This window comes from Protopterus annectens, chromosome 11.part0 (assembly GCF_019279795.1).
Source record: "Protopterus annectens isolate FY-2018-M chromosome 11.part0, PAN1.0, whole genome shotgun sequence".
Taxonomy (NCBI): Eukaryota; Metazoa; Chordata; order Ceratodontiformes; family Protopteridae; genus Protopterus; species Protopterus annectens.
This window is the reverse complement of record NC_056745.1, coordinates 245,722,487-245,744,874: the sequence shown is the minus strand read 5'-3', so window position 1 is coordinate 245,744,874 and position 22,388 is coordinate 245,722,487. Positions and strand designations below refer to the sequence as shown.

The following is a 22,388-nucleotide window of genomic DNA, read 5'->3' as shown; positions in this document are numbered from 1 at the left end:
CCTGTTGATGCCATGGTGGTGGCAGCGGCCACTAAGAAGGAGCTAGCAAAGACGACTTCTATCTATCTGCTCAATAAGGAATCTCAAACGATGGACAGGTACGGGAAGCGTATCTTCTCTTCAGCGGCTTTTACACTCCGATCACTGAACTATCTATCACACTTTGAGACTTCAGAGGGAGATTTCCTAAAGGAGTTAAGAGATGCTCTTCAGGGTACCTCTACTGAAGCAGTCCAATCTACAGTGTCTACTCAGCTCACTACTCTAACATCCATTGATAACTCCTCCATATGGCTGATCTCGTATGCAGCTGATGGTGCGAGTAGGGTGGCGGGTTCAGAAGTCTTCTTAAAGAGACATTCCTGGATGCATCTATGCAACTTTGCTGAGCCTTTCAAGTCTACATTGACTAATGTCCCTGTGGATGCATCCTCTCTTTTTGGACCCAAGATGAAAGATACCCTCACCAGGTGTGAACAGGAAGGAAAGACTCTCTCTGCCGTGGGAGTCCGTTTTAACGTTCCTTCTAGACCTTACCCTAAAGGTCAGTAGAGCGGTAAAATATGGTTCAAGAAATCACTGAGACCTTTCTAGGATGCTCAGGGTGATTCCTCCTTCAGAGGCAGGGGAGGAGGAACTAATGGTAGACATCGCCCTAGAGGCAGGGGAGGCTCACAAAATCAGGGAGGTCATGATTCCTTTCGCGACCGTCCCTATCAGTATTCCTGATGTGGAGCCCTACTGTGTGTCTGGAGCCAATTGGGGGTCACCTGTCCTTGTACCCAGAAGCCTGGCTAAATCTCACTCAAGACAAGTGGGTACAAGACATTATCACCAAAGGTTACTCTATACCCTTTTCCCTTCCACCATGCCCTCCCAAAAGGATCCCAGATGTACCACCCAATCACAGGGATCAAGCGGCTATAGAGATAGAAAAGCTGCTATTAAAAAGAGCCATCCAAAAGGTCCCAGCAGACCAGACAGGATTTGGAGCATACTCCAGGTTCTTTTTAGTTCCAAAAAGAACAGGAGACTGGAGACCCATCTTAGACCTCATCAGGTTAAACAAGTATGTAAAGAAGTCCAAGTTCCAAAAGGTCACTCTACAATCCATGCTCTCTCTGTTGGGGAAAGACAGCTGGATGTGTTCAGTAGATCTCTAGGATGCCTACCACCACATAATGATTGACAAAGCATCAAGGAGTTACCTACACTTCCAGCTGGGAGTCGGTCATTACCAGTTTTGGGTGCTGCCCTTTGGTCTCACCACAGCCCCCTGGGTGTTCACTAAATGCATGGCAGTAATGACAGCTCATTTGAGGCATCAGGGAATCCAAGTCTTTCCATATCTGGATGATTGGCTCCTGACCGCCACCACCAGGCATCGTCTAGTTCAATCCAGAGATTCCACAATTAAGCTCTGTTCCCAGTTGGGAATCTCTCTAAACTGGGAAAAATCCTCAACTTTGCCCACTCAATCTATAACCTTTATAGGAGCAAACATAGACATGGTTTCTATGATAGCCAGACTACCTACAGACAGAATACAGAATCTTGCACAGCAAATTTACAGGATACTTCCTCTTTGAAGAGTCAAAGCGAAGGTGGTGTTGCAGCTTCTTGGAACAATGGTGTTGACCATAACCATGGTACCATTAGCAAGACTACATATGAGGATACTCCAATAGCTCCTGTCATCCCAGTGGTCCTTTCAGTAGTTGCCTCTGCATCACAAGATACTGATCACAGATTCATGCAAAAAAGATCTCCGCTGGTGGATTCAGCCAGGTCATCTTACCAAACGGACTCCCTATGTACCACACCAACCTGTTGCCACTGTGACCACGGATGCCTTCCATATAGGGTTGGGGGGCATTATCTAGGCAGAACTGTCCAAGGCACATAGCAAGATTGAGGCCCATCTGCATATCAGTGTCCTAGAGATGAGAGCGGTGCTTCTGGCATTGCAAGCACTTCACGACTTTCTCCTTCTAGGGATGATGGCTATCGGACAGACATGTCGGTGGTTTGGTATCTAAACAAACAAGGGGGAACCAGACCATACCCTTTGTCAAGAGGTCCTGCGACTTTGGAACTGGGCAATTTCTTCCCAACGCTGTCTCATTGCAACGCACATCCAACGTGATAGCAGACAAGCTAAGCAGGGCAATATTGTTACCTCATGAATGGTCTTTGAACCAGAAAGTAGCCTTTCTGATCTTCCACAAGTGGGGGCAACCCTGCTGTGATCTCTTTGCCAGCCCCATCAACACCAAATGCAGCACCTATTTCTCCTTCATCCCCCTTCTGGAAGAGTCTCCAAGAGATGCACTCATCCACGATTGGCCCCTGGGACTCCTTTATGCTTTTCCTCCTCTTCCACTCATTCCCAAGGTCATACAGAAAGCAGTGTTGTTGGGAAGCAAGATGATCCTCATCACTCCTTACTGGCCTCATCAGATTTGGTTCCCTTTTCTCGAGCCTCAGCTGTTAGATTATCCATGGACTCTGGACCCCATGCCAGACCTCTTGACACACGTCAGGTTCTCTTCACCCCAGTCTCCACACACTCAAACTGACCAGCATGGCTGCTCCAGTTCCGTCACTAGTCAGGCTTCATGATCTGTCTCCAGCTGTAACCCATATTATTACCTCTTCTCACAAGCCTTCAACTAGAAAATTGTATCACAGTAAATGGAAGAGATTTTCTATATGGGCACATAACAGAGAAGTTGATCCACTTACAGCTCCCATTACTATTGTTTTAGAGTTCCTTTCAGAACTCTTTCACCAAGCTGCTACACTCCGAGTTCAGCTAGCAGCAATATCCAATTTTCATGTGGGGATTAATGATTCCAATCTTAAGTCTCACAAACTGTGCAAATCCTTTCTTAAGGGTTCCATGATGTTAAGACCTCCTGTTCAAGACCCCATTCCTCCCTGGGATCTGAATATAGTCCTTTCTAGACTTACTTTGCCATCCTTTGAACCAGCCCATAGTAGTCAGTTGAAATTCCTGTCTTGGAAGACTTTTTTTCTGGTAGCAATAACCTCAGCCAGACGAGTTTCCGAACTACAAGCCCTATCAGTTAAACCTCCATGTTTAATTTTTCACAAAAATAGGGTTTCTCTCCGGACCAATCCTTCTTTTATCTCTAAAGTCTGTTCTCATTTTTACTTAAACCAAACAATTGAATTGTCAGTGTTCCTCCCTAATCACACCAATAAAGCAGAGTATAGCTTTCATCAATTGGATGTGCATAGGTAACTGCGTTTCTATATCCACAGAACCAAAGGATTTAGAAAATCAGAACAGCTATTTGTTTCTTTTGCTGAGATGAGAATGGGTTTGCCAGTTTCTAAGGTCACACTATCGAACTGGATCTCTAATTGTATTTCTTTCATTTACACTTCTGAGGGAAAGGAGTTACCCATTAAAGTCAAAGCGCATTTTACCAGGTCATTTTCTACTTCTGCTGCCTTCCAAGCCAGGACGTCTTATATGTGCAGCAGCAACATGGGCTACCCCTCATACCTTCATTTCCCATTATAAATTGGATTTAACTTCCAGGGGTAGAACCTTGTTTGGTTCCACGGTACTCAGGAGTATTTTCCAGTGAGCCACCCATTCAAGATGCTAGGGACGCTGTCCCACAAGTAATAATGGAAACGAGATAGGACTGCATAACATAAAGAAATTATGTACTCACCATAACGTTCCATGTATGTAGTCCATCTCGCCAAACATTAGTACGAACCCACCCACCAGCCCCCTTCCTGGAGGATCTAGAAACAGTTTTTTTTCCTTTTCTACAGTGGTTTATGCCATAAAGAGCACCTTTTATTACAGTTTATTCTTCAGGACCTTTGTCCTTTTCCTGTCTTATCCTGATAGACTACTAGCAAACGAGATCTGGGGAATGTGCTCATGCGCCATGGGATACCTCCTAGCCACAAGCCAATCAGAAGTTTTCAGACTTTATAAAAGCGGCCGAGTCGGAGCCGAGGATCGGCTCCGAACCCACATGTAGTAATGTTCGGCAAGATGGACTACACACATGGAAACGTTATGGTGAGTACATAACTTCTTTTTTCTGTAAATGAAAACAAACAAAATTGACATATTTTCAGTTGAAAACATACATCACTTATAATCAATACAGTCACTGTCAGTCAAACTTTACATAACTCATTCAATTCCTGCCTTCGCTTAAACCACATTTCTCCTCCAAAATAGTATTCTGCATGTTTTATTCCCACAGTTTCTAATTTTCTATCTAATTTGCTCCTGCTGTTTTCTAAAGATCCCACTTCCAATTCTTTTTAGTCTTCCAACTCATTACACTCCCAAAAAATAAGTTCTTCATTATCTCTTTCTTCCTTGTCACACCTCCAACATTTGCAATCCACCTGGGGTAAAATGGTCTGCTTGGGGTATAAAAATACCTTTGCAAACTTCAAGCAAAAGTCCTAAATCTTCTAGAATGTTGCATATTTGGGATATATATATATATATATATATATATATATATATATCATCCCATTCTTTCTTTGTGATTTGCTTATCCAGTTTCTTTCAGATCCTTCTAAACTCCACTGATTGATTCCTATAGTTATCCAGTTTGTTTTATATGCCCCTACTAATTATCCTTTAATAGTAGCTTCTGTTTTAGATTCTACTAATGGTGGACTTTCACTTGGCATCCCCCTATTTCTTCTCTCTGCCTATATAATGATTTCAGTCATTGATAGGGGAGGCAATCTCTAGCCTGCAGTCCAAATGCGCTCTTGGCTTTTTCCCATTGTATTACCTTTCCTTTTCTGATTATTTGCTCCCAATACCTTGGTTCCTTTGCCACTTTTCTCCAGTAAATTCCAGTATCTTCTTGCCTATTCTGTGTACCCCTTATTGCATTCATCCCTCTAGGCAGAATCTCTTCTCCATTCCCATGATGCCTTAGTTCTTGGAATACTTTCTGCTACTTTACGAATATAATACTCTGTATGGTTATTGTTATCCTCCTTGTGGAGCTTCATCCAAAAGCTCAGTCTCTCCCTGTTTTTTGAGCTTCCAAACCTGTTTCATCATCATCCCTTTCCAATTTTAATTCTATCTTTCTGCTTGTGCTATGTATATGAGCCTTAACTGTGTAGCTTTGAAATACACCTTCAAATCCTGTAATCCCAAACCACCTTGAATCTTACTCCCTCCCCTCCACAATAAAATCCTTCAACCCTTTATTAATTGCTGTCCACATCTCTTCTGGTTGATAAAAATATGCCTGTCCTGTATAAAACTAAAGGGACTTAAAAGCATTTTCACTGCTTGTATGTTGCTATCCATATCCATAAAACAGATCTTTCAATTTCTCACTTTTTGTGTTGACTGTTTAGTCTCTTCCCACATATCCTTAGCTGCCATAACAGAATCCTTTTTAATCCATACTCCTAAGTATCCAGTATAAAATATCATCTGCAAATAAAGCCAACTTTATTTGATTGCCATATCAGTTAAATCCGTACATTTCTGAGTCCCTTATTTTCTTCATCAGTGGCTCTAATTGTAACACAAATAACAAAGGGGAAAGAATGTGATTACAAATCTTGTTCTGTTTGTCAGCCCTTTGTACTTGGATAGACATTGCATTCCTGTTCTGTCTTCATTGAACATGCTGTTAGACCCAATGACTGAAGTGTTTGGCCCACTCTAAGATAGCAGATCCTTTCACACCTGATATGTGCCTTCCATATCTAAAATGAAACTCAAAAGGACCAGGTCTGAGACTCAGTCTGCCCAGTCAGACTCCAGCATACAAGCAGAGGTTGCAGAATCATGGTATGTCTAACTTTACCTCAGAAGCCCTCTATCATGAAACCAGTGGAGGCTGGTACGGTGTCAGATGACTGCATATCTGAAGAAAGTGTTGCTTGCACTGAGAAGGGTGAATTGCAAATCATTATCTCGGAGGGACCAGAATGCATCATGCAAACTTTGGTATGGGAAGAGATTCCTGGAAAACTGAAGTATGTCAGAGATTGAAGCTTCTGTACTAGATCCAGGAAGACATCACCCCAAAGAAAAAGCTACAAAATTCTAAACATGTTTCTTTTCCTCCCCTTTTAGTGAGAAGGAGTGGATGGACTTTTCTCAGGGCCTGTTCAAGGCCATTAAGCCTACTCCCTTTTCACTCCTCCACCCACTCTACAGAAAATTTATTTGAAATCCTTCTCCTGAGGAGGAGGCCTTAGATTCTAGGTACCATTCCTTAGTCTGATTCCCTGGTGGAAAATGCTTCAGTTGGAGAGACCATTATAAATGTTATGAAACATTTTGAATGGGAGTCTTAAGCAAATCTCTCATTTCCACAAGAGATGTTAGTCTGTTGGAAGTAGGAACTCCAGCCACTTCCTCTATCCTTCCAGTCCCGAAGGCTTCTAGAGCAGCTGCAACTGGTTCAGTCATTTGGAAATGTGCCTGGTTGTGCAAGCAGCCCCTGGCAAGAAGACCCCCCCCCCTTAACAGGGACATTTTGTTTGGTTCATAGGCAGCTAGCTTATCCAAAACCTTGCCAGAAGCAAGGAAAGACTGAAGGACTGCAGACAGATCCTCATTACCTCTGTTTCCAGTTATCAGAGGATTTACCCAGCAAAGCTTACTTGTTTGTTAGAAGGGAACATAGGCCTTCTCAGAAACCCAAGAAGCCACCCAGAGAACACTTTCCAGAAAAAAAATGATATTGACACCCCAGATTGGGGAAGTCTCCAGTCAAAGACAAGTTTCCGACCATCTTCCCCAGTGCTCTCTCCCTTCCACTGTGAAAAAAGGTTCACTCTTTCCATTACAAATTGGAAAAAGTTTACCACAGACAAGTGACTACTAGCCATCATTCAAAAAGATTACAGCATATCCTGGAAATAACTTCATCTCTTCAAAGGCATACCACCTCCACCCCACAACCAAGTAAAGCTGCCAAGTCAGACTTTGGCTGTCGTATCAGACTCAACTTTAAGTACAGCGTCCCCTTTGGCATGCACATTACCATGCTCTTTCAACAGCTGGGACACCTTCAAAGGTTCCTACCAGGAGAATCTAGGGTATGAATACCCTGTTCTACACAGTTTGCCTTAAGGTTGTCTCTCTGTACTCAGTCTCCTACAGGTTACTGAGAGGTGATCTGTGTCTAGCATAAGGCATCCTCAGATCTAGCTCTGATGGCTCTCTTGCACATCTGCAAAACAAACAGCACCAGAAACACTTGATCCAATGACCTGAACTATGCCTGTGACATAAATAGAATATGCTGAAGAGACCAATATGTCTTTCAAAAGATCCCAGCACTATGGAGCAAGTTACCCATCTAGATGAAGCAGAGTTAATCCCTGACTCTATTCAAAAGAAACCTTGATCATTGGATGAGAAATCACAAATTCACTGTGGTCAAACCTTGATCATTGGATGAGAAATCACAAATTCACTGTGGTCTGGCCCCCATGTCTCTGATGGACAGAGGTCTCTAAGTAAATTAATCCCCAACTAACATACCCCCTCCCACGCACACACACTCACACACACACCACTTGGCTACCTCTTTACTAACATATCCCATCATATAGGCATCCAAGGAACTCTGGGACAAAACTAGGTTGGTTTGCATAGCTAGGCTTGTAAAACCTCTGGTGCTCAATAACCTAGTATAAACCTATGCGCTCCTCACTCCAATCCTTCGGGAACTACAGTTTCAAGGCACCATAGAGCCAGTTGCCCCTCAGTCTATTGGACAAGAATTCTACTCCAAACTCTTCTAGTACCAGGAAAAGGAGGGCAATGAAGACCCTGTTACTTTCAGCCCCTAACCTTTCTAAGCATGCTCCTCCATGGAGAATCTCAGAGCACTAAGATTCATTTCAGCAACCATACAAATGCTTCTTTTAGCCAAATTGCATGTGAGGAAAATTCAGTGGTACCTAAAAATGTGTGGTCCCAGCACTCTCTCCCTATGGAAACGCACACATCTCTGAAATTCCTTATCTCAAGAAGGAGATCCTTTGATGGGTGGTACAGGTGAACCTCAGTTTATGTCTGCCCTTTGAAAGTGCAGACCATAAGCCTGTAGAGCTGCACACAGATGTCTCCAATGAAGCATCAATCGGTATCTCCAAGGTACAGGGTTGTTGACAGTCCAACCTCAAGAGAGCACATATAAATCTTAGAGATGAGGCCTTCATTCAGGCATTGCTCACCTCTGGAAATCAGGTTCTCTGAGTCGTCAGACAACTCAACAGTCGAGTGGTACATAAGGAAGGAGGAACCAAATACCAGTTATGCAGGTTGTCTCTGATTGCTTGGGATCTAGCCATCAAGGTAGGCATGTCCCACCAAGCAGTATACATCCCATCCCAGGACAACATCCTGACAGTCTTAGCAGGTCCATTGAAGACCCCTACAAATGGATGCCCAATGAACAGGTCTTCCTAGACATAGTACACAGGTGGGGAACACCACAGATAGACATATTTGCCTTTTAGAGCAACAAACCACTCCCCCTGCTCTGCACCAGGACTCCTTGCCCCTCTACTTGGAGTTACAATGCATTATCCTTCCAGTGGGCAGTGATGTTTCTTTGCCTTCCCTCCACTTCTGCTACCAAAAGATCTACTAAAGACCCAAAAAGGAAAAAACAAAGATTCTACTAGTGACTCCATCTTGGCCAGTGAAACATTGGTTCCCCATTCTCTGTCATGTAGCCAGGGGCAATCACCACAAGCTACCCAACAAAGTGGACCTAATCACACACCAGAAGGACTTGTTAATTCATCACAACCTATCATCTCTCAAATTAAGCCTGTAGACTATAGGAATCTGATCCCTTCCAGGCACCAGTTTTCTGAAGATGTGGTTCTCCAGGAGGCAAGGAGACCCACCTCATGAAAATCCTGCATAACCAAATGGAAGATATTTTTAATATGGTGTTAAGCAAGCAATCAGGACCCTATCAAATCAGAGGTTCCTCTTTTATTATCATGCTTGTGTGAGCTCGTAAAAAGAGTCCTGGTTTATTTTTCCATTAAAGCCCACCTTTTAGCCATTTAGGCCTTTGTCCCCCTCATTCCACCTGTTATGTCTAAGCTTGAAGTTAAACCATTTTTAAAAAGATGTTCAGCACTTAACCCACTGAGAAAACCTGTGCCTCCTCCTAGAACCTTAAATTTGTTTTGTGCTGGAAAAGCTCAGTGTGCCTCCCTTTAAACCAGATGCTGCTTCTACTCTCAGATTTCACACTGGGAAAACAATTTTGTTGCTCTGTCACTAATGCTAGGAGAGTTTGAGAACTACAAACTAGTGGCCATTCCTCAATTTCTAATTTTCAATAAAGACAGAGCATCCATGAGTCAACTCCTCTTTCTTGCCAAAAGTGATAAATGAGATGCCAGTCATCCAGTCTAGCATCATCAGTCTAGCTACTTTCTTTACAATCCACAGAACAGAGGTGGAAGACTTAGTCACTTTCTTGATATGCACAGGCAACTAAAATTCTATCTGGACAAGACCAAGTCGTTTCATAAGTCAGACAGACTACATGCGTCTTTTATGGATTCTGAGATGGGTCAGTCAGTATCCAATCCTAACATTGCAAGCTGTATTTCTAGGTCTGTTTCATTTTGTTACTTTCACTGTAGCAAATCCTTGCCCTTCTTCCCAAGGGCTACTCTACTAGAGAGGAAGCCTCTTCTGGAGCTCTCTAGAAAGGGGTATATTCCAGAACTATCCTAGAAGCTGCTCTTCTCTGAAAACTTTCAGTGAACATTACAGTATTGATGCTTTTTTCTGGTCGGTCCTTTTTTTCCTCTTGGACAGTTCTCACCAGTCTCAGCTCTTCTCCCTTTTCCCCTTAAGCTTTGTCAATTACCCATCTGTTTGGAATACTGCAACAGCGATTTTCAGCCAGGACAAACTACAGTTTAAGATCTTACCATATCAGTATATGTCCTACTCAACACTGTTTCGGCATTCCTTCCCCATTTTCTTACCAGTTTCTACCTCCCTTCAATCTGCTGCTGTGCCAGTCAAACCCAGAACCTGGGGGGGGGGCTCCTCTTTCCCTGCTGTGCCTCTTCTAGTTCACTGCTACTGTCCGAGATCTTCAGGCTGGATTGGAGATGCCCTGAGGATTTATGCTCATTTATCCACATGTATACCTCATCGCTTGAGCTGAGGTCATACATTGACAAATGCTACTGGGAAGATTTAGGCTTTGGTACCCCATTCAGATGTCTGCAATGAAAAACTCATTTGTTTGAAATACTGCAGCAGTGATCAGTAGGACAGCTACAGTTATGGTAAATTCTTGCACAACTGTACTTTATTTCTGTGACTCTTATTTCCACACCCTGACTTTTTTTAAACACCACTCCCATCCTTCGCCCTTCTCATTACACTTCTGCTATTTCCGCTAATTAACCTGTTTCCTGTGCTCTTCCTCCCCCACTCCATTTAAGTTCTATATTTTGTGCATACTGTACACGTCTGAATTGTTTACAAATTAAGTACTTTCTTAGTTTTAGACCAATCCAATGTTACTGTTCACTTGCTGTTGTTTTTATAGTTTGCAATAGCTATTTACTAACTAATATGTTTCTTATATTGCATCTGAATTTCATTTATGTATCCTGGTGGGCTGGCCTGAATAGGTTCCATGTGGATCAATGTTTTACCCTGGATAGGAAATGTAAATAAACACTTACATTACTCCAACAACAGTGTGAAACTGTAACATTTCAGTACTGTTCTTGGAACTTGTGTCACTTCACTGATAGCTAATAGGCAGGTTTAGGTACGCCAAGTAAACCTAATCTAAGATATGATTATGTTCTAAACTGCTATAGGTGAAAGTGTGTGTGTGTGTCTTTCGGCTTTTCCCGGTTAGGGTTCGCCACAGCGGAACTCCGGTCTGCTAACAATTGGCAGTAGATTTTTACGTGCCGAGTTGCCAGCCCTGACACACAACCCTCAACGTAGGTGCGCCCATTCACGCATGTCTCCACACAGAAGACGCTCTAGCTGAGAATCGAACAGGATGTCTTACTGTGAGGCAACAACGCTGCCGCAGCACCACCACTGCAGTTTTTCTATAGGTGAAAGTGATCTATTTAAATAGATCACTATAGCTGAAAGTGATCTAGTTAACAAAAATAGATATTTTTGGCGTTCTGCCACTCTAACACTGATTACTTGGACAGCACTGTAACCACGGTCCACTAAAATTCTGCTTCCCATAGAATCCTTTACTAAAATTCCAGAAAGGTGGATTATTGAAGTATTCTTGACCATACTGATGTATGGTGATTCAGTTATTTCCAAACACTTTATAAAGTGTTTTCTAAGCATTCTTTCTTCTGTTTATTTTAATTTGCTTCACAAGGTTTACTTACCTATAAATGCGATGTGTTCTCAAAAGGTGCTGTGCTTCTGCCATTTAAATGTTAACTAAAATCATAATCCCCTGATAGTGATAGAAATGACATCCTAAAACAACCTATTGTGATATGACAAACAAAAGATTATGATTTCATCGAAAGATTATGTATCCAAAGCAGATGAGCTTTAAAAGGACATACATCCTGTTTTCATATCCAGAATATTAACACAGCAGAATACAGAGAAAACAGAATAAAATATATACTGAAGTATGCAAATATTGCTTCTTCGGTTTGCTAGGTGCTTGATCTATAACTTTTCTAAGACAGAGGATGCAGTATACTTTCTGAGGAGAGAAGTCAGTATTCTATCCTGAAATGTGACATCATGTACATTATTTTCTTTGGCTTGTAATCTTTATTTTCTTTAAATGGATGTTTATGGAACTTTTTATCCTGACTATACAATTCAAACATATTTCTTGAAGCAAAAGACGACCGTCAAGAAGCAGGAAAACATTCCAGGTGAGGTGCTAATAGGCCATTTAACATTCCTCACTTTAGATCAGCAGTAATTAATTGGACTGCCCAAGGAGCCCTTTGTACAGCAACAAACATTCTGTGCATGCATTCAAAAGGGATAGTTCTCCCATACTTTCAGGGTTGTGTCTTTATATACCCTCTGTTAGTATTGCAGTATTCAACATATCTGTGATGACAGAAAAAAAAATTTGGGGTGTTAAAGGCTTCATAATATTAGAATGTGGAATTGTGATGAAATTCAACTCTTAAAAAGGACTGTGTTACGAGTTCTTATAACATGTTGCTAGCAAAATATTGCATACTATTAATGGCAGTCATGATATTTCCTTAAACTAGGATCTGAATAGAGAAGTTCATGCTTTATGGTGGGTGACTTTTATAGGAGAATGTCATTGCATTAGTCTGTCATTTGTGCAAAATGTGTTTTGTACAGCGTGTTTTTGTTAGATTAGCATATGGTAACTATTTCATTGTATTTTTTGCAGGTACTATTAATGCACTCCGAGAGAAGCTGTTTAAAGCGTACATCAGTGGACTAGTGTGTCAGGTATAAATCAATATTTTCTTTGCATTCATCATTCGGTTATGAGTTGCTGCTTAGGTACATGAGCTGTGCATGCAATAAAAGTAAGTTTGCCTCTTTTGAGAGGCACGTTTGTCCATGGTTACTGTGAAACACTTCTGGAATAAGGCTTAAGATAATGTATAATTAAACATGTTACACTTCTAGATCACATTTTTCTTGGATATAAGAAGGTTTTTTTTCTTGAAACAGAGTATCTTAATTTTTTCCTGCTTCAAAAATGACAGCATAAGAGCACATTATTACACACACTATTTTCATCTCCTGATAGTGTTTCCTTATTTTTCCCAGTATAATTGCATTAAGGTGGGGGCATTAGTGCAGCACATAGCCATTGTCTTTCTTCAGGCCTGTTTTAACCTCAAAGGTTGCTGCGGGTGTGCATATTGTTAGCAGCTGATATTCCGCGGCATTGCCAGTGCTTGCTTTGTCCTCCTTTCAGTGCTTCACATGGTTTGTTTTTGAATGGACTTGTAAAGAACCACTCTTACTGTCGGCTAGGAAGTCCATACTGTAATCCTTTTGGAATATTTGCTACTGTATGCCTATTGTTTTTTTTTTTTCTTGGATTCATCTACTGCAGTAATAAAACATAAAATGGTGACATCGGCAGCTATCAGAAAAAAATCCAGAACTGGTCAAACATCTCTTTACCATTGAAAAACATATTTTCCATGTATGCAGTCATTAGTAGATTAAACATCACTACTTAGAGCCATTGCTTAGATTGTATTGTGTATTAACATACCTTCAGTGAGATGATGGTATTTCGGCTGTTTAAGGATTTAATAACATGGAGATGTCATGTCTATTTCTCCGGTTCATACTCCACATCTTAAGGCTGAAACAAAGTTTGTCTTAATGCCAACATATCATCTACTGACTCCATGAAATATGTTCTGTAGATGGTACCAACAAAGGGGCAAAACCTTTTTTCATCCTGGTATTATACCCCCACCTTCTCATCATCTCATTTTCAAAGTAATATTTTACTTATTTATTTTATTTATTTATTTGCAGTTGTTTTAAGTTCAGTTGGGCCACCAAGAACCGTTTTCAAATTGGAGACTTTATTTATTCCAGTACAGACAGACAAACAATACATACAAACAAACTAAAATTAAAATTATACAATTGAAGAGGAGAAATAAAAAAAAATTAAAAAAATTTAAACATAAAAAAACATAATAAACACAAAAAAAAAACAAAAAAACATTAAAAAGTATTATTTAACACTTAAAAAATAAAAATAAAATAAGTGAGAAACAGATGAGGAGATGTATATATTTAAAGTATTAAAAAGAATATAAAAAAAATGCATTGTAAAAATATGATTCTGAGAACATAAGCTTTGATAGGAAGAGTTATGTATCATTATTCTGAAAATAGTAGCAAACACACTTGTCTGTAGTAAATCATTAGTTGCAGGATGCACAAGTGTCAGGCATACTGTGACTTGATGTTCAGTATTTTCCATGACATGACATTTTAAGTAAACTTCCTAGGCATTACCACACAAATGACAATACCTTCATGTGGACTGAGACAACTTTGAAAACTGCTTAACAAACAGCTTTGTAGGTCTAAGGTGTTGAAGGCTGGGATGGGTGGGGGGTGAGAGGAGCACTTAGTGATCTAAAAAGGGCAACTTTTTAAAACTATTTACTACCACAACATAGGTTCACTTGGAGGACATTTTAAGCTTTGCCAATTTCCCTTTTGGTGCTTGAATTAACATTTCCTGATTGGTATTGGCTATCCCATACCTGATAATTGTACATTAGACCTAGTGAGAGACTGTGATCATGCCATAGATAATTTGAGGGGACTCATGTAAGGGATGCAGCATTTAGGAACTGCCTTGATCTATTAGTGGCATGAGGGGCAATCCTGGAGTACATTTTCTATTACCCAAGTTGCATTTGAATATGGACAGGGATGAGCTTTGTTTTACTTGAATGGATAGTCTGTTCTGGACCAGTGGTAGCCCCTGTGATATATATCCATCTGTCCACAACATTCAGTTTAGATATCTGGACTTAGTATTTCTGATGCCATTTGACTTGCTGATGTTCAGTAGGTTCATCAGTATTAGTTCAGAGGATGCCTGAATGCCAGACTCTGGTCACCTCTATGCACTCTCTAGGATACTGATTATAGTGATAAATCTTTGAGGTTGTCCATTGCAAGACCTAAGACTTTTTATCCTTTTAGTAAGGTGTCTCTGTGGATATTCCAATTGTTGTAATAGTCTGGACAGTCTTCTAGTAAGCAATGAAACAAAATGTATGAACCAATGATGACAAAACTACCTATTTCTGAAAATTTCAGCCGTAAAGTGCCACTCAGACTTCTGTCATTACAATCCGCCAGTATCAGTAAATATGCAAAGTCTCTGCAGAAGTAAAGTCATCTAAACAATTCTACATTAAATTGATCTGTAACTAATGAAGAGGTTGCTGCTAGCAAACTACTTTATATTTTATTGTTTCATCTACAAATAGTGCCTGCTGCCCTTGAAGAATAAATTGCCTATGTTACATTAAAAAAAAGAAGCTAGTAATATTGCAATAGGGAATGGATGGCAAAGTGATAACAGGTTCATAGTCACTAGGTAACTCCTCCAAAGGAGGACATTCACAGGACTTGCAGCATCCACTCCCTTTAAAGTACAACACAGTACAGTATCAGCAATCCATCTGCATACTGTGGGAGTAGACCCCACAGCCTTCTGCATCAAAAGCAAGTATACTACCTGTTGTGCTACTAACTGCAAACAGACTTGGCATAAGCAGCACTAAACTTCTTCCCCTGAAGCCCTCAGCTCCTTGTAAAATCCACTTGACACTCAACTTTGCAACACAAGAAATCTGGAAAAAGCCAAATTTTTTTTTTTTTTGGGGGGGGGGGGGGCAAAGGCCCTAAACCAGGGAAACATTTTAAACATTGCTTGTATGATCTTAGAAAGTTGCTAAAAGTGTTTTGTGTTACCATGTGTTTCCTGAAAGATAGGAAGAGTGAAACTTAAAGGGCTGTCATTGTTTAATGAATTCAATTCTCACTGATTTGCCAGAAAACCACAAATTTCAAGAGGAACAGACCAAAATGATGAGTCAAATATTCTGTGAAAATCTGGACAGTTGAGAGCTATGGACTCAACTCCTTGAATCACAAGTGGTGCTATGGTTAGAAAATTCAGGCTCTTGTTTCTTGTACCTAACTGGAGCATTTTACACACACCCACCAGCATATCAGAAAACACAAACCCAGCATATGTGACAAAACTCTCCTTAACTGGAAGTATGTTGTGGGAAAAGCTGTGCCTGAAACAGACCCTCCTTAAGAGCTGTACTGTAAACACTTTCCTCCCTCAATGGAAGTTTAAATTCCGTGCCTGAGTGCGGACTGTGTGTTGGCGAAGACTGTGTTTAAATCCATGACGCACACACACGGGTCCTCATTAAAGAAGAATGAAGAATTCCACCACCATGGATTTTTTTTAATTGTTGAAGCTGCCACAGGGACAAGACAAGATGGTCTTGCAAAAGTGTGTGGGGGGGTCTCTCCCTTCCCCTTGCTGTATGGTTCCAGCCCCCTTGTTTGGCAGGCATGGCATTCTTTGTTATCTAAAGAAGTGAGTACACTGGATATGGTCTGAATCAAAACAAGTGAATATTTCAAGGATATAGTTTGCAAGTAAGTTATATAATGCCTTCTGATTTTCTTTGTGTGCCCATAACTTCTAATATTGTCATCTTGCAATCCTGCTTCATGAAGTAAGGCAAAGTATCTGCTCCTTCCTGAAGAATCATTTCACACAGAGTTTCCTAAATGTTGTTCTGCAACTGAACAAGTTAAATACTTGAAAACTGATGACCATCCTTTTAATAAATGGCACGAAGAAATGTCTGCATTAATGTAAAATGGCTAAAGGACTTAAATGTCTCCATCATTAGAATGCAGGCCAAATGTGTGGATGACTTACAACCACATTCTTGCATCATTGGTCTAAAACAATGCAGAATCATTCATCTCAGGAAGCAAAGTTAAGTAATTGTCTAGGGTGTCATTTTTTAAAAAATATCTTTATTCAGATTTCCATACTAAACAGCTACATTATAAATATTAATAGGTATACATATAGTAATTTATCTTCTTTTTCCAAATAAAATGGCAACAGCGAGCTTTAGAATATTTTAACTTTTTCATCTTCCTAACCAGATTTTTTTAAGCTATGTACACTATACATGCACTGTCAATTACTAATTTCTTCAAAAGAAAATTAATACAATGTTTAGTTTTCTAATGGCACACTGTGCTTAATTTGTTATTTGATTTTATCTAATAAAGCTAATTTTAGCAAATACTTGTAGCAATAGTTTTCTCTTCTTGCTCAAATTCAGGATAAACTATATCCCTAAATGTGAACAAGTATCTTTTCATTCCTTGCATCTGCTTACTCTTCCTTCACTTACTTCCTTACTACCATCAAATTCTCTCCCCTGACTTTCTAAGTATACCATAAGGTTGTTTTTCCCTCGCATCATATTGCAGTTCCTATTTGTTTTAGACTTATTTACCTTTACTTTATCTGCAAACTCTAAAGTTTCTCTAAATATTAAATGATTGCCATGAACCGTGTATTGATTTTTAACCAAGGTTTTTTATATTGTGTCTAATTTGCTGTCGTTATTTAAACTGCATATGTTTTTTTTTTTTTATTTTTGAAGATTGTAAAATTATTGCTCTTAAAATGTTTAATAATTCAGAGCTTTTCTCCCTGGGCCTCCACTAAAAATGTGCTTCTACTGATTCGGACTTTCACTGTAATCAAATGTCAAAAAATAAATTTGTTTTTAAAGCAGTTATATTACTCTTTTTCATATATATTGATTATATAGATCTTTTCAGAAAAAGTAGGTCAAACTAGTTTTTTCCAGTTCATTATTACCTCTTGGGTGTCGTCTTCATGCTGAAGAAAGATATCTGCAGACTGATGATGGAGAAACAGGCCCTTCAGATGTTCTTCATCTCACATTGCTGCAGTCCTAACACTTGGGTAGTCCGCTGTCCACGGTCGGCCCGAATATCAAAGTATAACATATCCTCAGTCTTTTTGAGATTTTCTATTTAGAAGTTTCAGACCGAGTTCAAAGTTGGCAATATTTTTGTTTTTCTTGCCTCAGTCATTTTACGGATGTCAGAAAAAGTTAATAATTGCGTTTCTTTTCAGTTGGTGTTACCTAGCTCTTCAGGTACTATGCCCAAGAAGCATATGCTTAAAATGGCAGAAGATTTGATTACTTTGATTAGGGTTCTATGCCCCTCCTGCTAAGAGACCTAGGGTGGAGCCTGAGCTGGGTGGTTTTGAGCAAGCTTCAGATGTTTCAGAGTCTTCGGCTGAAGACTTGCAGGAGTGCTCTCCTTATTCTGATTCTGATGTGGATGATTCTACTCCTTCTGCTACTCCTCCTGAGGATTTTTCTTTTTCTGAAACTCTTCATTCCATGAGGGAGCATTTTAAGTGGGAAGGTCAGGACTTCTCTGCTTCCAGGAATAGGCTTAGGGAATTTTTGTTTTTACCCCAGCATAGGCCTTTGGCTATACCTCCTGTTTTGGATGTTGTGGAAGATGTTTTTACAGAGGCTTCTCTTAATCCTGATTCTTTGCCTCCTGCTCCTGTTAAACCGGATAGGTATTACAGGGTGCCTAGTATCTTTTTAAAAGTCCTAGGGCAGACCCAGAAACTGTTAGCCAGGGGGGGGGGTTAAAGGCTTCTGTTGTTAAGAATCCGGTTCCTACAGATAAGGAGGCTATGGCCTTGGATAGATGGGGAAAGAAAGTGTATACTTCTTCCACTCTTGCTATAAGGGCTCTGAATTGCCAGTTTCACATGTTGAAATACCAAAACTATCTCCTTTCACAATTGAAGTCTAAGGTTGATTCTCTGGCAGTTGGTATTGATTGTAAAGAGTTGCAAGATTTAGTCCATGTTTCTGAACAGGTGGGTAAGCATTCTTTGCAATGTGGTTTTGATGCTGTACAGGCCTCGTCTAGGGTGGCTGCCACTGGGACTGTTCTTCGCAGGCACGCCTGGCTGAGGATCAGAATTTGTCTGAACATGTTAAAACAAGGATTTTAGATGCTCCTTTACAATCTGACGTGTTGTTTGGGCCTCCTGTTGAGACAGTCTTAAAGAAAATGGAAGACAAGGCTAAGTCTATGCAGACTGTTAAAGATTTTTTACAAGTCCAGCTTCCAAAGTTTAGTAGAAATTGGCCTACTAAGGGTGTGGCGTTCCTTCTTATGATTCCCAGTCTAGGGGTAGATCTAGCCGTGGTAAGGGCAGAGCTCAGGCCTCTTTCCGCCCTAGAACAGCCAGTTCTCCTGCACACGCTTCAGGTGAGGGCAGGGCTCAGTCAAACAGACCCAATGACCTACCTTTTCAGCTGCCAGAGCCTGCTCAGTCTGGCAGCACCTTTGGGAGGAAGGTTGGCACTCTTCAAAGAAAATTGGAGTTTAATTACCCAGGACAGATGGGTATTGGATATCATACACCACGGCTACAGGTTTTATTTCCATACCTTGCCTCCTTTCAAAGGCATGCCAGACGTTCCTCCTCAACAAAGAATAGAGGGTCACAGACAGGTTTCTCTGTTGCTCCAACTAGGGTCCCTCTGCCAGAAGTGGGCCTAGGTTTTTATTCTCGCCTGTTCCTAGTACAAGAAGGGGAACACGTGGGGACCAATTTTGGATTTATCTGTCCTCAACACTTATCTGGACATTCCCAAGTTCAAAATGTTGGCGTTGCAGCAGCTTTTACCTCTGCTGGGCAAAGATCATTGGATGGTAACTTTGGATCTCAAGGAGGCTTACCTTCATGTTCCTATCAGACTCAGTTGCAGAAAGTATCTGAGCTGGGACTTCTCACTATCAGTTCTCTGCATTGCCCTTTGGCTTATCTATAAGCCCAGAGTGTTCACGAAAGTTCTGGCTCCAGTGATAGCTTTCTTCAGACTAAAAGGAATACAGATCTATCCTTATTTGGATGACTGCCTGATTCTGGCTCAAGGAAAGGAAGAGCTTCTTCATTTGGGTATGTGATAGCAGTGCTAAGATGCCTAGGGTATTCTGTGAACGAAATAAAGTCCAGTCTAGTACCCTCTCAAGACATGTGCTTTCTGGGTGTGAGACTGAATACAGCAGCCCAGATGGCCTTTTTAACCCCGGACAAACAAAAGAGTCTATCCCTTTACTTCCATCAACTATCATCAGTCCGGGCTGACTGCAAGGACAGTCCTTCAAGCCTTAGGGTTCATGGCATCTTGTATTCTGGTGCTTCCCAATGCCAAACTGCATATGAGGAAGCTACAATGGTATCTCAAAAATGTATGGACACAGCACTGCCAGGATCTGGACACTGTCATTCCAATAATACCTTGCATTCAGAAGGAATTTTTATGGTGGGCTCAGGAATGTCACTTAAACAAGGGACTCTCTGTGACCCGGCCAGAGGCAAGTCAGATTTTAACGACAGATGCCTCAGACAAAGCTTGGGAGCTCATCTGAATGGAAAATGGATACAAAACAAGTGGCCTGTCAGACTACAACATCTACATATCAACATGAAGGAGATGTTAGCAGTCCAGTTTGCATTAATAGCTTTCAAGGAATTCCTTCTTCCAGGACAGGTGTTGATTCTAACAGACAACACAACTGTCATGTGGTACATCAACAAGCATTCTTATCCTCTGTGCAGGCAAACAATGATTTTGTGGGAGACTGCTCTCAGTTTACAGCTCAATCTTCAGGCAAGGTTTCTGCCAGGAGCACAGAACTCCTTAGCAGATGTGTTGAGCAGACAATTATGGATCCCCACGAGTGGAAATTGGATCCTCTTGTATTTCAGAAATTGACAGTGTCATGGGAACTCCAGACATAGATCTGTTCGCTTCTCCACTAAACCATCAGCTGCCAAAGTTTTGCACAAAAGGTTTCATCCCACAGCCTGGAAAGTGGATGCTCTTTCTTTCAATTGGAGCAATCTTCATGTGTATGCCTTTCCACCTCTGCCTCTCCTCCCAAAGGTACTTCTGAAGGCCAGACAGGACAAGCCAAGGATGATTTTAATGGCTCCAGATTGGCCTCGACAGCACTGGTACCCATTACTGAGAAGTCTAGTACGGAAGCCTCCATGGCCTTTGCCTTGATTCCACACCTGTTGTCACAGGAAGACAGCCATTTGCTCAATGTCAAACTTCACTCTCTTAGCCTAACAGCCTGGCATATTCTGTTTTGAACCGTAGGTCTCAACTTCCACAACAAGTTTTGAATGTGATTTTGGAAGCTAGAAGGCCTAGTACAAGGAAAGTGTACGCAGATAAATGGAAGAGATTTTTCTTTTGGAGTGCAGCTAAGGATTTTGATGTTTCTGAGCCTAATTTAAGTGTGGCTCTTCAATATCTTACTGAGTTACTGGACAAAGGTTTGTCCTTCTCTTCTATTAAAGTTCATGCTGCAGCAATTTCAGCTCACTATGATTGCGACTCGCCATTGTTTTCTCATCCTTTGTTCAAGCAATTTCTTAGAGGGGCAAAGAATATCAGACCCCTCCTACTCCTGCTTGGGATCTCAATTTTGTGTTGGAGAAACTCACTCTACAACCTTTTGAGCCTGCAGCTACTGCTGAGTTGAAATATTTATCATGGAAGACTGCTTTTTTATTGGCCATTACCTCTGCAAGAAGGGTTTCTGAATTGCAGGCCCTTATGGCAGTTGGGCCTTTCTTGAGTTTCCATAAGGATAGGGTATCATTACGTACTAATCCTTCCTTTATGCCTAAGGTGGTTTCTAGTGTGGCTTTAAACCAGACTATTCATTTGCCTACTTTTTATGCAAATCCCCAAAATAAAGGGGAAAAGATTTTGCACACTTTGGATGTACACAGGCAGTTGCGTTATTATTTGGACAGAACTAAAGGGTTCAGGCAGTCTCAGCAGTTGTTTGTTTCTTTTGCTTTGAGTTCTCAGGGCAAGCCTGTGTCTAAACAAACTATTTCTAAGTGGATTGGGTTTTGCATTGCTTTCTGTTATTCCCATCATGGCAAGGAGGTTACAGCTGGGATTAGGCCTCATTCCACTAGGGCTACTGCCACTTCCACAGCTTTTTGAGGGAGTGGCAACCAAGGATATTTTAGAGGCAGCTACTTGGAGTTCTGTGCATACCTTCTCTAGGCATTATCACCTGCCACTTTACTCTAAGTCCAGGGCTGGTTTTGCCACTGCGGTTTTGCAGGGCATTTTGGCAGCTCCTGCTTCCTTATAGTTAGCCATCCTCCCTTATCTCTGCTTTGGGATTCTACCCAAGTGTTAGGACTGCAGCAATGTGAGATGAAGAACATAGTACAGTTTTGTACCTACCATAAATGTAGATGTTCGAAGATCCACATTGCTGCAGTCCTTACCCTCCCTCCTTCCCCTCTGTACTTGGAGGTGGTTGTGTGGGTTGGGTTGTACATATTGTTTGTATTATATCTATTGTACATATAGTTAGTGCAAGGGTGGTTGGTTATTTGTTTGCTGTCTTTTGGTTTTGACCTTTCTTTTTAAGGTCTTCTGACATCTGGGGCAAGAAAAGACTGAGGATATGACGCCGGTCATGCGCATTTGTACCCTGACGTCCTGACGTCAATTAAATGCGCCCTGACGATATTCAGGCCGACCGTGGACAGCGGACTACCCAAGTGTTAGGACTGCAGCAATGTGGATCTTCGAACATCTACATTTATGGTAGGTACAAAACTGTACTTTGTGGAAAATGGCTACTATAATCCCTTTGTGCAAAGGAC

At 41.0% G+C, this 22,388-nt stretch overlaps 1 protein-coding gene across 6 annotated transcripts in view; it reads left to right on the top strand.

Moving 5' to 3' along the window:
• IRAG2 (inositol 1,4,5-triphosphate receptor associated 2) overlaps positions 1-22,388 on the top strand; it is a 1,240,358-nt gene that overhangs the window by 532,822 nt on the left and 685,148 nt on the right. For all 6 annotated transcript variants that reach the window (XM_044087670.1, XM_044087672.1, XM_044087673.1 and 3 more), the window contains one exon: positions 12,444-12,505. In XM_044087670.1, the coding sequence (XP_043943605.1) occupies positions 12,444-12,505 (62 nt within the window). The remainder of the gene's footprint in view (positions 1-12,443; positions 12,506-22,388) is intronic.